The 16,514-nt window shown below is 38.5% G+C and overlaps 1 protein-coding gene across 3 annotated transcripts in view; it reads right to left on the bottom strand.

The window, feature by feature from the left end:
* Positions 1-415: 415 nt before the first annotated feature.
* Positions 416-16,514, bottom strand: part of MAEL (maelstrom spermatogenic transposon silencer) — a 69,041-nt gene continuing 52,942 nt past the window's right edge. For 2 of the 3 annotated variants that reach the window (XM_065882347.1, XM_065882341.1), the window contains 4 exons: positions 5,399-5,461; positions 4,507-4,639; positions 1,475-1,550; positions 416-945 (listed from right to left, as the gene is read on the bottom strand). In XM_065882347.1, coding sequence (XP_065738419.1) covers positions 758-945; positions 1,475-1,550; positions 4,507-4,639; positions 5,399-5,461 — 460 coding nt within the window. In that variant the 3' untranslated portion in view covers positions 416-757. The remainder of the gene's footprint in view (positions 946-1,474; positions 1,551-4,506; positions 4,640-5,398; positions 5,462-16,514) is intronic. The other variant, XM_065882350.1, reaches the window with a different exon arrangement.

The raw sequence follows: 16,514 nt of genomic DNA, 5'->3' as shown, positions 1-16,514 counted from the left end.
CTGTGGTTCCAAGTAAAAAGGGTTACTACATCTCTTCTCCTACTCCAAGGCTATATAACAGCCTGAGTAGCGAACCTGAGCCAGTTTAAGCCAGTCACAAACAGGGCACATACTTGACTTCATATACATCTACTTAGTATATGCAAAGAGATTTGTGGTCAAGTGGACCTGGAATCTGGTCACTATCTAGCCATGTTATTTGGGGAAAATTACATAATCTCTTTTTGGCTTCTCATCCTTCAAATGACTTTTGCCAAAGTCAGCATATTTCAAAGACTAAGTAGCAAAACTTTATTTTTGTTAAAGGCTGATTTTTCTTAGGTATTTGCAATGAAAACAGCTGCAGGTCTCAAGGGTACAGTTCCACATTTCCATAATGGAAAGAAATAGATTAAAACTATTTTAAAACCTTTCATAACAGATACTTAATACTTTTATGGTAGAGAAAAGATACCAAAATATAATATTCCCAAAAGCACAACTCTGTAAAAGCTAGTTTTATTCTTATAGGACTCAAAACTTTAATGGCATTCCCATAATACAGTCAGAAAGTAGAACAAGCCCTCAAGAAAAAAGCAAAAATGCCAAGATCTTCTCCAACCACAATTATTTTTAATCTATGAAACAGAATTTCCTTACAAATTAAGTAGTTTTTAGAGTAGTGACATTTATTGTTGATGTGGTCTGTTTAATATGACTGTAGTCAGAATGGAAGTCGGGTCCGTTGTTCTTCCAGAAATTGAAAAAAGTATCATCATTAAGATAAGGAAGAGAAAGATTTGGATTCATCTTTTTGGGACATGTAAGGTGAGAGTGAAGTCTCACAGTTGCAGAATTTGTGGATATTGCTGGAGGAATTGGAGATGCTCTCTAGTAAGCGGGTAATCCCTCTTCCCCGAACACTGCTGTTTTGGCCAGATGTTTTCACCCCAGATGGGGAGTCACCTAGGATATTAAAAATACAAGAAAAGAAATACAGCAGTTTTATAGTCTTAGAGATCCCTCAATTGACTCATCCTACTGCAGGCCTTTTCACTAAGCCATGATTAAATGGATCGTCAATAGGGGAGATAGTTCTTAGAGTAAAGGCAAAAAGGCTGAACAAGAATATTCTTTTTAAGTCCTGGAAACCTTAATTGAAGTTCTTCAGGGACCATTTGAAATTTCATGTCACTAGCTCTTTTAAACTTTACCATTTCCCCAAAAGACGCCCTCATATCAAAACTATAAAACTACAGCTGCTACAAAAGTAACAGGTTTTATTTTAAAGGCCCTGAACAAAATTCTGAATAAATTAAATTTTATCAAAGTGATACAAAAATCTACATATCCAAATTAAGTGCTTATGCCAAGTAAAACTCCCAATTCAACAAGATTCTTATACCCTAAAGCCAACTTAGATCATCTGTTTTCAGGATCATAAAAAGACCCTAAACTCTTTGAGGTGCCTTCTTATTAAATATAAGATGCTTACCAGTGGGTGTGTTTGATCTCTGTTCCTGATTAGAAGAGCTGAAATGAGAGAATCCTGGACTCTGAACCCTTAGCTTCTATAAGTAACAACAACAACAACAAAAAAAAAAAAACAGGGGAAAACATGTTTATTATCGGATCATCTACTTCAAATTACTCTTTAAATACAAATTAACACCCACTTTTCCAATGTCTGATCAACTTTTGAAGAGTACTGCTGTGAAGGGGAGCAGAGGGCAATCTTTGAGGGGGAAATTACAGGGCCAAAAAAGGGTGTTTTTTTTTTAATATGAGATTATAGCAGGTTTCCTGATAAGAATGACTCAGAACAGAGAGAAACCCTGATGAAATTATTAGAGCCATGTCCTTAGGTAGGTAAGAGAATGAGAACAGAGAAATAAAAGGATTGGTCTTAGATAGAAACACAGACAATTCATGCATTAGAGTATATGGTAGATGCAATGGTAGGAATATGGAAAACCTCGATTGCTTCTATCTTCTCAGAGAAGGAGGGGATACGAGCATCAGCTAGAACAAGGATGAAGGAAGAGGTGATGGAAGTTTGAAGTGAGAGAAGATGAGAAATAACTGTCTAGGAGAGTGGGAGATTAATCAAACTAGAGAAATGGACAACTGCCAGGCAAGGTTAAGGGCTCACTTGAGGTTGGTGGTGATGAATATTTAATAACACCAGTCAGTATGGTAGTTTCTTTTCAGCCTTGGTTAGCTTCAAATATATAACAGTAGGTGAAGAGTTGATTTAATGAGGGTTAGTGTTTGTCAACCAACTATGATGAAGAATGAAGGGCCAGTGGAGTTCATAGTGCAAGTGAGTGAAAATAATGGAGCAAGGAATCTAAGCTGGGAAGGAAGGAGGTGAAGGGCAAGGTGGGGAGAGGAGACACAAGGCTGAAGCACCTGTCTATGTGTGAATGGTACCCCTGGAGTTGTGCCATGCAGTGACCCTGCAAAGGAGGGCAGAACAGTGGAGGCATACAATGAATTGAAGGTCCCAGGAGAGATCAAAGAACTGTTGGCACTGATGTACCAGAGAAAGACAGTGGTAGTCAGAGAGTAGGATGCCTGAAAATGAGATTATGGGGAGATGCCATTGGGGCCTAGAATATGATCACGGGAGTGGATACTTGATGTATGGCAGGGGACAGGATCACTGGAGAAGGGCAAATCAAGGAACTGAAATGTCAGGCAGCTGGAAGGATCATCTATAGGGAAACTGAAATCAAGAATTCTGCCAGGAATATTGTTTGATCTCCTGGCTCAGTGTTGCTCTAAGAATGAGGATGACCAACTCAGGGGCCTATTGAGTCCAAGAAGGGGTTATCAGGTACTACAGCCTGAATGGCATGTGATTCAAAGCCTAGGGATTTTAGGGAGAAGGCAGAAAGAAGTCTAGAGGCCATAAAGTTAAACAAGGACAACTACTTCAAATCTAAGCCTGTGATAAATGAGAGAGAAAAAAAAAGTGTCGCTAACAGGGAAGCAGTATCTTTAGAGGACAGCCAAGTTTTAGTTACAACCAAGGAGGAAAACAGACCTTCCCAAGAGGAGGTTGAAGACATGAGATTTTGCTGATAACTGAGATTGAGAAGACCCACAAAGTTTTTCAGGAGTTGGGGAAGGATTAAAAACAGAATCAGCCTAACAAGATGAGTGTGGCAGATGAGCAAGGATCTAGGTATCCTGAGCTTCCTTCCACTAGTGACTGATGTGAACCATGAAAAGAGGGGTAATGAGACAAAATCTGGTAGTCTCAACACAGATGGTGATGATGGGGCTAAGGCAGTGTTTCTCATCCTGGGTACTACTGACATTTTAGGCTAAATAATACTTTGCTCAGGAGGCTGTCCGTACATAGTCAGGTGTTTAGCAGACTTACTGGTATCTAACTACCCGCTGTATGCCAGTAGCACCCCCTCCCCAGCTGTGACAACCAAAAATGTATCCAAGTGTTGCCAAATGTCCCCTGAAGGACACGAAATAGGTCCTAGTGGAGAACCACTGGGTTAAGGGTTAACAGTAGACAGGAGAGAGAAGAGTCTTGCCCAGAGATTATATGGAGAGCTCTTTTTTATTTTTAAAATTATCATGGAGTAAGACAGACTTCTTTGGTGTGTACAAGAGATTCGTGAAACCACCATTGCAATCAGGATACAGAACCATTCTATCACCTCAAAAATTTCCTATCCCTTTACAGTCATACCCCCTGGGAACCACTGGTACGTTCTTCGTCATTATCATTTGTATTTAACAATGTCATATAAACGGAATCATACATTACATAACCTTTTGAGACTGCTGCTTTTGCTAAGCGTAAGTAATGCCTTTGAGATTGATCCTAATAGTTGTTTTATCAATAGTTCATTCCATTTTGGGGTTCCCTTTTCACTATTTTATTAACTATTTAAAAATAGAACATAGTAGATAATAAATGTTACTAAGTCAGAGGTCTTAGTACTTTCATATACTGCTGCATTTAATCCTACAACGACTACTAGCCCTTATTATTATTCTTGTTCTACAGATACGGAATCAGCACAGAAAGTTCAAATAACTTGCAGAGAGTCACACAGCCTAGGTGTAGCAGAGCCTGAAGTGAAATTTAGGAATTCTAACTTGGAAGAGCCCATCCTCTTAATTGCTATGCTCTTGGTAGTGTAGAGAGGCCTACTAGTAAGTAAATACCAAGGAGGGAAGAGGGGTGGTAGGGAAATTAGATAGCCTCTAATCAAATCCTGAAGTAGATATTTAAAATATCTACTTCAAAAATGTGTGTCACATAATTTTTGGAATAATTGTTTGGATGTGTTTTGTATAAACACTAATGCTAATTTTAATTTTCTTTGTTAAGTACAGTAGGAGAATATACAAGGAAGAAAAAGGATTTTTTGTAAGATCCAACTGGATTAAAAACTGACATTCCATGAAGGATCAAAAAAAATTTTCAACAGAAGAGAGAACCAAACAAAGGCCTGATCTTGAGAGACTAGCAGCCCTGAAAAGTGAGCTCCTTACCTGGTAACGCCCTGCATCCAATACAACCATTTTGGGTGTCACACTATTGCTGGCCTCATAATCTTGAAGTGGTACATGAGCCTCTGTGAGCTGGATTCCAAAGAGAGTGGCCAGAGAATTACTGATGCAGTATCTTTAAAAAGGAATTTAAAATGTTTATTATCAGAATCTTATCTAATTCATTCTAAAAGCATTCACATTTAAAAAATTTCTGACAAAGCATGTGAGATATTGTTGTAAATTGGGAAAAAAGAAATTTAGAGATTTGGAGAAAAAATGGGAATAGGTAGCAGTACGTATCATAAAACTGGTCATTACTGGTAAGCAATACTTTGATTACCAAATAAAATTTCAGATCCATTATAAGTGAATGGGAATGAGGGGGAAGAGCACCAGAATTCTCAAATATTTAAGGCAGGGAGAGGCAACAACAGCAACAGGGCAAAAACTTAGAAACACTTATTCATCCTCAGATCAACTATCATCAGCTGTGTAAAGGGATTACCAGAGCTTCCACAGAACTGAGGCTGCAGGTACTTTCCCTACAAAATGAGGAGAAAAGGGTCTATATGTTTTCAACACCTTCACAAGGAAGTGCTGTTCTTAATGACAGTAGGGAACTTCACTTTCCTACAGGAATCCTAGAAGAAAAAAATTTCAATAGGTGCTTCTGAAGACTCAAATTGCTCAGGTGGTAACCACCAGACAAGTAGTGACATGGGCAGAAGAATACAAGTAACATAACTACTAAAAAAACCTTTGTTTTAAAAGACAGTTGTGGAAATAGAGGTAAACAGTGATGCACCCTGAATGCCAAAGCAACAACAAGCAAAGTTGCAAAGAAGTCAGTGCAGAATAGAGCATTAGGAAGAAACTCCTTTCTCCAACTTACGCAATTTTCTTGCAAACAGCTAAAGCACAGAGGACAATATCATTTTCTTCATGCCACTTGCACCTGTACAGAAAAAAAAAAAGACTTTAATATCCTCATCTAACTGAAGCAGCACTGCTTATGGGTTTTTATGTGCCAGATTTCTACCTTAGTGTCAGTTTCTTAAATGATTTCAACTATTACTCAAAGATTAAGGTCTCTAATTTAACATATAAAAAGTAGACTTTTTTAAAAACAAGTTTTTAATGTTACCTCCTCTGATGCAAATTCATGACGCATTACAAACATGCAGCTATAACAGACAGATTTTACCTTGAAAATCTATATATGTATTTATATATATATAGAAAATCTATATATAGAGTGTAGTTAACATATACTCATTAAACACACATTTACTGAGGACATACTACTTACCAGGCATTGTCCTAGGCACTAGAGATACAGTACAGAATGAAACACACTCTCTTATGCACACAAAACTTACTTTTTAATGGGGAAGTCAGATCAAAAGATATGTAGGTATAATAACATAGTAAGTTAGATGAGTTCTAAGAAGGAGAAAAACAAGAAAAAGACATGAAATGCAAGAGAAGGGTGACATTTTAGATAAGGTAGGCAGGAAAGGTGTCACTGAGGAGTGGATGTTGGAGTGAAGACGTCAAGAGGGGATGTTGGAGAGGAAATGACCAACAACATACTTTCATGACAAGAGCCACTATAAACCTGTATATCTTTCCCCTGAGTGCATAAGTTATTCGAGACTCAACAGTACTACCTGTATAATAGAAACCTTCTCTGAACTTAGCAAAAATCTTCACTTAGAAATTATAAACATGCTAAACAATAAGTGTAAAAAGTCCATTATCTGCACTTGTTATTTAACTGAATGGAAGGCTATCTAAAAATAAGATTAAGAATTCCCCACTGCTTTTACAAAAAGTGATTCAATAAATATGATTCATAAAACTAACTCTAAAATGAAGGCTTAAGTTAAAACTAAATCTAAATCAAGGCACCAGTCCCTCCCACTGGGAGGCCTGCACAAGCCTCTTAGACCAGCCTCACCCACCAGGGGGCAGACACTAGAAGCAAGAGGAACTACAATCCTACAGCCTGTGGGACTACAAACACAGAAAGTTACACAAAATGAGACGGCAAAGAAATATGTTCCAGAGGAAGGAACAAGATAAAACCCCAGAACAACAACTAAGTGAAGTGGAAATAGGCAGTCTACCTGAAAAAGAATTCAGAATAATGATAGTAAAGACCAAGATCTCAGAAAAAAAATGGAGGCACAGACCAAGAAGATAAAAGAAATGTTTTAACAAAGAGCTAAAAGATAAACAGAGCTGAACAATAACTGAAATGAAAAATACACTAGATGAAATAAATAGCAGAATAAATGAAGTAGAATGGATAAGTGAGCAGGAAGACAGAATGATGGAAATCACTGCTGTGGAACAGGATAAAGAATAAAAAGAAATGAGGACAGTTTAAGAGACCTCTGGGACAACATTAAATGCACCAACTTTTACATTATAGGAGTCCAGAATGAGAACAAATTTGAAGAGATAATAATTGAAAACTTCCTTAACATGGGAAAGGAAACAGTCACCTAGTCCAGGAAGTGCAGAGAGTCCCAGGCAGGATAAACCCAAGGAGGAGCATGCTGAGACACATAGTAATAGAACTGACAAAAATTAAAGACAGAAAGAAAATATTAAAAGAAACAAGGAGACAAAAAAACAAACAACCCAATCAAAAAATGGGCAGAAGACCTAAAGAGACATTTCTCCAAAGAAGAAATACAGATGGCCAGTAGGTACATGAAAAGATGCTCAACACTGCAAATCAAAGAAATGCAAATAAAAACTACAATGAGGTACCACCTCATGCCACTCAGAATGGCCACCATTAAAATGTCTACAAACAGTTAAATGCTGGAGATGGTGTGGAGAAAAGGGAACCTTCCTACAGTTGGTGGTAATGTAAGTTGGTGTAGCCACGGTGGAAAACAGTATAGGATGTTCCTCACAAAACTAAAAATAGAATTACCATATGATCCAGCAATCTGACTCCTGGGCATATATCCAGACAAAATTACAATTTCAAAAGATACATGTACCCCTACGTTAATAGCAGCACTATTCACAACAGCCAAGACATTTAAACAACCCAAACGTCCATCAACAGATGAATGGATAAAGAAGATATGGTACATAAATACAATGGAATACTACTCAGCTATAAAAAAGAACGAAATAATGTCATTTGCAGCAACATGGATGGACCTAGAGGTTATCACACTAAGTGAAGTAAGTCAGAAAGATAAAGACAAATACTATATGATACTATATGATATCCCTTATAGGTAGAATCTAAAATATGACACAAATGAACTTATCTATGAAACAGAACAAACATCAGGGACATAGAGAATAGACTGGTGGTTGCCAAGGGAGAGGAGGGTTGGAGAAGGTAGGAGTGGGAGTTTGGGATTAGCAAATGCAAACTGGTGTATACACAGAATGGATAAACAACAAGGTCCTACTGGATAGCACAGGGAACTATATTCAACATCCTGTGATAAACCATAATGGAAAAGAATGCGAAAAAGAAGGGGTGTGTGTGTGTGTGTGTGTGTGTGTGTGTGTGTGAAGCTCAGTCACTGCTGCACAGCAGTAATTGACACAACATTGTTATTCAACTGTACTTCAATGAAAAATAAATTACAATGCTTAAAAAAAAAGAGCAACAAGGGCAAAGCAACAAATAACATACAAGAGAATCCCCATAAGGTTATCAACTGATTTTTCAGCAGAACTCTGCAGGTCAGAAGGCAGTGGCACGATATATTTAAAGTGTTGAAAGGGAAAAGCCTGCAACCAAGAATACTCTACCCAGCAAGGCTCTCATTCAGATTTGATGGCAAAATCAAAAGCTTTACAGATAAGCAAGATCTAATAAGAGAATTCAGCACTACCAAACTAGCTTTACAAATAAATGCTAAAGGAACTTCTCTAGGCAGAAAAGAAAAGACCACAACTGGAAACAAGAAAAGTACAAATGGGAAAGCTCACCAGTAAAGGTAAACAAACATACAGTAAAGGTAGGAAATCATTCACACACAAATATGATATCAAAACCAGCAACTGTGAGAAGAGTACAAATGTAGGATATTGAAAATGCATTTGAAATAAGGGACGAGCAACTTAAAACAATTGTGTATATATATACATACTGCTATTTCAAAACCTCACAGTAACCACAAACCAAAAGTCTACAATAGATATACACACAAAAAAGAAAAAGGAATCCAAACATGACACTAAAGATAGTCATCAAATCACAAGAGAACAAAAAGAGGAAGGGAAGAGAAAAGACCTACAAACACAAATCCAAAACAACTAACAAAATGGCAACAAAAACATATCAGTTATTACGTTAAATATAAATGGATTAAATGCTCCAACCAAAAGACAGACTGGATGAATGGATATAAAAACAAGACCTATATATATGCTGTCTACAAGAGACCCACTTCAGATCTAGGGACACATACAGACTGAAAGTGAGAGGATGGGAAAAGGTATCCCATGCAAATGGAAATCAAAAGAAATCTGGAGTAGCAATACTCATATCAGACAAAATAGACTTTAAAGACGGTTACAACAGACAAAGGAGGACACTACATGATGATCAAAGGATCAATCCAAGAAGAGGATTTAACAACTGTAAAAATATACATAGCCAACATAGGAGAACCTTGATGTAGCAGCCATAAAAGATGAAATTGACAGTAACACAATTAACAGTGGGGGATTTTAACACCTCACTTACATCAATGGACAGATCATCCAGACAGAAAAATCAATAACAAAAGACAGGCCTTAAATGTCACATTAGGCCAAATGAATTTAACTGATATTTATAGAGCATTCCATCCAAAAGCAGCAGAACACATTCTTCTCAAATGCACATGGAACATTCTCCAGGACAGATCACATGCTGGGCCACAAAGCAAGCTTGGGTAAAGTTAAGAAAACTGAAATCATATCATCTTTTCTGACCACAACACTAGGAGATTAGAAATCAACTATAAGAAAAAAACCTGTAAAACAACAAAAACACACAGAGGCTAAACAATACGCTACTGAACAACCCATGGATCACTGAAGAAATCAAAGAGGAAATCAAAAAATACCTACAAATGAAAACAAAAACAGGATGATCAAAAATCTATGGGACACCGCAAAAGCAGTTCTAAGAGGGAAGTTTATAGCAATACAATCTTACCTCACGAAACAAGAGAAATCTCAAACAACCTTAACTTAAACCTAAAGCAACTAGAGAAAGAAGAACAAACAAAAGCCAAAGTTAGTAGAAGGAAAGAAATCATAAAGATCAGAGCAGAAATAAATGAAATAGAGACCCCCCCAAAAAAAAACCCAGAAAAGATCAATGAAACTAAAAGTTGGTTCTTTGAAAAGATAAACAGAATTGATAAGTCTTTAGCTAGACTCAAAAAGAAAAAAAGGGAGAGGGCTCAAATCAATAAAATTAGAAATGAAAAAGGAAAAGTTATGGTGGACACCACAGAAATACAAAGGATCATAAGAGACTACTACAAGCAACAGTATGCCAATAAAATGGACAACCGAGAAGAAATGGACAAATTCTTAAGATATAACCTTCCAAGACTAAGTAGAATAGAAAATACAAACAGACCAATCACAAGCACTGAAATTGAAACGGTGATTTAAAAACTGCCAACAAACAAAAGTCCAGGACCAGATGGCTTCACAGGTGAATTCTATCTAACATTTAGAGAAGAGTTAACACCTATCCTTCTGAAACTGTTCCAAAAAATGGCAGAGTAAGGAACACTCCTAAACTCATTCTGAGGCCACCATCACCCTTATACCAAAACCAAAGATACCACAAAAAAAGAAAATTACAGGCCAATATCATTGATGAACATAGATGCAAAAATCCTCAACAAAATACTAGCAAACTGAATCCAACAATAAAGGGATCATACACCATGATCAAGTGGGGTTTATCTCAGGGGCACAAAGATTCTTCAATATCCACAAATCAGTAAGTGTGATACACCACATTAACAAACTGAAGAAAAAACATGATTATCTCAGTAGATGCAGAAAAAGCTTTTGACAAAATTCAACACCCATTTATGATAAAAACTTTCTAGAAAGTGGGCATAGAGGGAACATACCTCAACATAATAAAGGCCATATATGACAAACTCACAGCTAACATCATTCTCAATGGTGACAAACTGAAAGCATTCCCTCTAAGATCAGGAACAGGACAAGGCTGTCCACTGTCTCCACTTTTATTCAACATAGATTTGGAAGTCCTAACCACAGCAGAGAAGAAATAAAAGGAATCCAAAAATGGATTAATTATAAAATTAATACACAGAAATCTGTTGCACTTCTATATACAAACAATGAAAAGTCAGAAAGAGAAATTAAGGAAACAATCCCATTTTCCATCACATCAAAAAAGAATAAAATATCTAGGAATAAATCTACCTAAGGAGGCAAAAGACCTGTACTCTGAAAACTGTAAGACACTGATGAAAGAAATCGAAGATGACATGAACAGATGGAAAGATATACCATGTTCTTGGATTGGAAGAATCAATATTGTCAAAATGACTACACTACCCAAGGTAGTCTACAGATTCAATGCAATCCCTATCAAATTACTAATGGCAGATCTAGAACAAAAGATTTAAAATTTGTACAGAAACACAAAAGACCCTGAATAGCCAAAGTAATCTTGAGAAATGAAACGGAGCTGGAGGAATCAGGCTCTCTGACCTCAGACTATACTACAAAGCTACAGTCAACAAAACACTGCTGGCAAAAAGACAGACTTATAGATCAATGGAACAGGATAGAAAGCTCAGAAATAAACCCACACACCTATGATCTATTAACCTACAACAAAGAAAGCAAGAACATATAATGGAGAAAAGACAGTCTATTCAATAAGTGGTGCTGGGAAAACTGGACAACTACATGTAAAGGAATGAAATTAGAACATTCTCTAACACCATACACAAAAATAAACTCAGATTAAAGACCTCAACGTAAGACTATATACTATAAAAGTCTTAAGAGGAAAACATAGGCAGAACACTCTTTGACATAAGTTGCAGCAATATTTTTATGGATCCATCTCCTAGAGTAATGAAAATAGAAACAAAATAAACAAATGGGACCTAGTTAAACTTAAAAGGTTTTGCACAGCAAAGGAAACCATAAACAAAACAAAAAGACAACCCACAGCATGGGAGAAAATATTTGAAAATGAAGTGATCAACAAGGGATTAATCTCCAAAATATACAAACAGCTCATGCAGCTCTGTCAAAAAAGCAAACAACCCAATCAAAAAATGGACAGAAGATCTAAAGAGACATTTCTCTAAAGAAGACATATAGATGGCCAAAAAGCACATGAAAAGATGCTCAACACCACTAATTATTAGAGAAATGCAAATCAAAACTATGAGGCATCACCTCACCCTGGTCAGAATGGTCATCATCAGAAAGTTTACAAACAATAAATGCTGGAGAGGGTGTGGAGAAAAGGGAACCCTCCTACACTGTTGGTGGGAATGTAAATTGGTACAACCACTATGGAGAAGAATATGGAGATTCCTTAAAAAACTAAAATTAGAGCTCTCATATGATCCAGCAATACCACTCCTGGGCATATATCCAGAGAAAACCATATTTTGAAAAGATACATGCACCCCAATGTTCACTGCAGCACTATTTCCAATACCCAAGACATGGAAGCCATCTCAATGTCCACTGACAGAGGAATGGATAAAGAGGATGTGATACATATACAGAATGGAATATTAGCCATAAAGAATCAATGCCATTTGCAGCCACATGGATGGACCTAGAGATTATCATACTAAGTAAATAAGCCCAGCAGAAAGACAAAAATCATATGATATTGCTTATATGTGGAATCTAAAAAAATTGATACAAATGAACTTATTTACAAAACAGAAACAGACTCACAGACTTAGAAAACAAACTTATGGTTACCAAAGGGCAGAGGTGGCAGGGGGGATAAATTAGGAGGCTGGGATTAACATATATACACTACTACATGTAAAATATATAATCAACGAGGACATACTGTATAACACAAGGAACTCTATTCAGTACTCTGTAATAACCTATATGAGAAATAGAATCTGAAAAAGAATAGAGGCTTCTGGGAAGATGGCAGTAAGACGCGGAGACCACCTTCCTCCCCACAGATACACCAGAAATACATCTACACGTGGAACAACTCCTACAGAACACCTACTGAACGCTGGCAGAAGACCTCAGCCCTCCCAAAAGGCAAGAAACCCCCCATGTACCTGGATAAGGCAAAAGAAAAAAGAATAAACATAGACAAAAGGATAGGGACGGGACCTACACCAGTGGGAGGGAGCTGTGAAGGAGGAAAGGCTTCCACACACTAGGAAGCCCCTTTGCGGGTGGAGACTGCGGGTGGCGGAGGGGGAAAGCTTCGGAGCCGTGGAGGAGAGCACAGCCACAGGGGTGCGGAGAGCAAAGCGGGGAGATTCCCGCACAGAGGATCAGGGCCGACCAGCACTCACCAGCCCAAGAGGCTTGTCTGCTCACCAGCCGGGGCGGGCAGGGCCTGGAGTTGAGGCTCCGGCTTCGGTCGGAGCACCGGGAGAGTTGGCGGCGTGAACACAGCCTGCAAGGGGTTAGTGCGCCATGGCTAGCCGGAAGGGAGTCCGGGGAAAAGTCTGGACCTGCCTAAGAGTCAAAAGACTTCTTCTTCCCTCTTTGTTTCCTGGTGCGTGAGGAGAGGGGATTAAGAGCGCTGCTTAAAGGAGCTCCAGAGATGGGCGCGAGCCGCGGCTAAAAGCACGGACCCCAGAGACGGGCACGAGACGCTAAGGCTGCTGCTGCCGCCACCAAGAAGCCTGTGTGCGAGCACAGGTCACTATCCACACCCCCCTTCCGGGGAACCTGTGCAGCCCGCCACTGCCAGGGTCCCGGGACAACTTCCCCGGAAGAACGCACAGCGCGCCTCAGGCTGGTGCAACGTCACGCCAGCCTCTACCACCCCAGGCTTGCCCCGCACTGCGTGCCCCTCCCTCCTCCCGGCCTGAGTGAGCCAGAGCCCCCGAATCAGCGGCTCCTTTAACTCCGTACTGTCTGAGCAAATATCCGGCGACCTACACGCTGAGGCAGGGCCAAATCCAAAGCTGAACCCCTGGGAGCTGTGAGAACAAAGAAGAGAAAGGGAAATCTCTCCCAGCAGCCTCAGAAGCAGCAGATTAAAGCTCCACAATCAACTTGATGTACCCTGCATCTGCGGAATACCTGAATAAACAACGAATCATCCCAAATTGTGGAGCCGTGTGGATGAAAGGCTCTTGGTGCTGCAGCCAGGAGACAGGCTGTGCCTCTGAGGTGGGAGAGCCAACTTCAGGACACTGGTCCACAAGAGACCTCCCAGCACCACATAATATCAAATGGCGAAAATCTCCCAGAGATCCCCATCTCAATGCTAAGACCCAGCTTCACTCAATGACCAGCAAGCTACAGTGCTGGACAGCCTATATTAAACAACTAGCAAGACAGGAACACAACCCCACCCATTAGCAGAAAGGCTGCCTAAAATCATAAGTGCACAGACACCCTAAAACACACCACCAGACGTGGACCTGCCCACCAGAAAGACAAGATCCAGCCTCATCCACCAGAACACAGGCACTAGTCCCCTCCCCCAGGAAGCCTACACAGCCCACTGAACCAACCTTAGCCACTGGGGACAGACACCAAAAACGACAGGAACTACGAACCTGCAGCCTGCAGAAAGTAGAACCCAAACACAGTAAGATAAGCAAAATGAGAAGACAGAAAAACACACAGCAGATGAAGGGGCAAGATAAAAACCCAACAGACCTAATGAAGAAGAAATAGGCAGTCTACCTGAAAAAGAATTCAGAATGATAATAAACATGATCCAAAATCTTGGAAATAGGATAGACATAATGCAAGAAACATTTAACAAGGACCTAGAAGAACTAAAGATGAAACAAACAACGATGAACAATGCAATAAATGAAATTAAAAATACCCTAGATGGGATCAATAGCAGAATAACTGAGGCACAAAAACAGATAAGTGACCTGGAAGATAAAATAGTGGAAATAACTACTGCAGAGCAGAATAAAGAAAAAAGAATGAAAAGAATTGAGGACAATCTCAGAGACCTCTGGGACAACATTAAACGCACCAATATTCGAATTATAGGGGTTCCAGAAGAAGAAGAGAAAAAGAAAGGGACTGAGAAAATATTTGAAGAGATTATAGTTGAAAACTTCCCTAATATGGGAAAGGAAATAGTTAATCAAGCCCAGGAAGGACAGAGAGTACCATACAGGATAAATCCAAGGAGAAATATGCCAAGACACATATTAATCAAACAGTCAAAAGTTAAATACACAGAAATCATATTAAAACAGCAAAAGAAAAACAACAAACAACACACAAGGGAATCCCCATAAGGTTAACAGCTGATCTTTCAGCAGAAACTCTGCAAGCCAGAAGGGACTGGCAGGACATATTTAAAGTGACGAAGGAGAAAAACCTGCAACCAAGATTACTCTACCCAGCAAAGTATCTCATTCAGATTTGATGGAGAAATTAAAACCTTTACAAACAAGCAAAAGGTGAGAGAGTTCAGCACCACCAAACCAGCTTTACAACAACTGCTAAAGGAACTTCTCTAGGCAAGAAACACAAGAGAAGGAAAAGACTTACAATAACAAACCCAAAACGATTAAGAAAATGGGAATAGGAACATACATATCAATAATTACCTTAAATGTAAATGGACTAAATGCTCCCACCAAAAGACACAGATTGGCTGAATGGATACAAAAACAAGACCCATATATTTGCTGTCTACATGAGACCCACTTCAGACCTAGAGACACATACAGACTGAAAGTAAGGGGATGGAAAAAGATATTCCATGCAAATGGAAACCAAAAGAGAGCTGGAGTAGCAATTCTATTAGAAAAAATAGACTTTAAAATAAAGACTATTAGAAGAGACAAAGAAGGACACTACATAATGATCAAAGAATCGATCCAACAAGAAGATATAACACTTGTAAATATTTATGCACCCAACACAGGAGCACCTCAATACATAAGGCAAATACTAACAGCCATAAAAGGGGAAATGGACAGTAACACATTCATAGTAGGGGACTTTAACACCCCACTTTCACCCATGGACAGATCATCCAAAATGAAAATAAATAAGGAAACACAAGCTTTAAATGATAAATTAAACAAGATGGACTTAACTGATATTTATAGGACACTCCATCCAAAAACAACAGAATACACATTTTTCTCAAGTGCTCATGGAACATTCTCCAGGATAGATCATATCTTGGGTCACAAATCAAGCCTTGGTAAATTTAAGAAAATTGAAATTGTATGAAGTATCTTTTCTGACCACAACGCTGAGAGAGTAGATATCAATTACAGGAAAAGATCTGTAAAAAATACAAACACATGGAGGCTAAACAATACACTACTTAATAATGAAGTGATCACTGAAGAAATCAAAGAGGAAATTAAAAAATACCTAGAAACAAATGACAATGGAGACACAACGACCCAAAACCTATGGGATGCAGCAAAAGCAGTTCTAAGAGGGAAGTGTATAGCAATACAATCCTACCTTAAGAAACAGAAAACATCTCAAATAAACCACATAACCTTGCACCTAAAGCAATTAGATTAGGAAGAACAAAAAAACGCCCAAAGTTAACAGAAGGAAGGAAATCATTATAATCAGATCTGAAATAAATGAAAAAGAAATGAAGGAAACAATAGCAAAGATCAATAAAACTAAAAGCTGGTTCTTTGAGAAGATAAACAAAATAGATAAACCATTAGCCAGACTCATCAAGAAAAAAAGAGAGAAGACTCAAATCAATAGAATTAGAAATGAAAAAGGAGAAGTAACAACTGACACTGAAGAAATACAAAAGATAATGAGAGATTACTATA

Source organism: Phocoena phocoena, chromosome 1 (assembly GCF_963924675.1).
Source record: "Phocoena phocoena chromosome 1, mPhoPho1.1, whole genome shotgun sequence".
In the NCBI taxonomy this organism is placed as follows: domain Eukaryota; kingdom Metazoa; phylum Chordata; class Mammalia; order Artiodactyla; family Phocoenidae; genus Phocoena; species Phocoena phocoena.
This window is presented reverse-complemented; position numbering and strand designations above follow the sequence as displayed.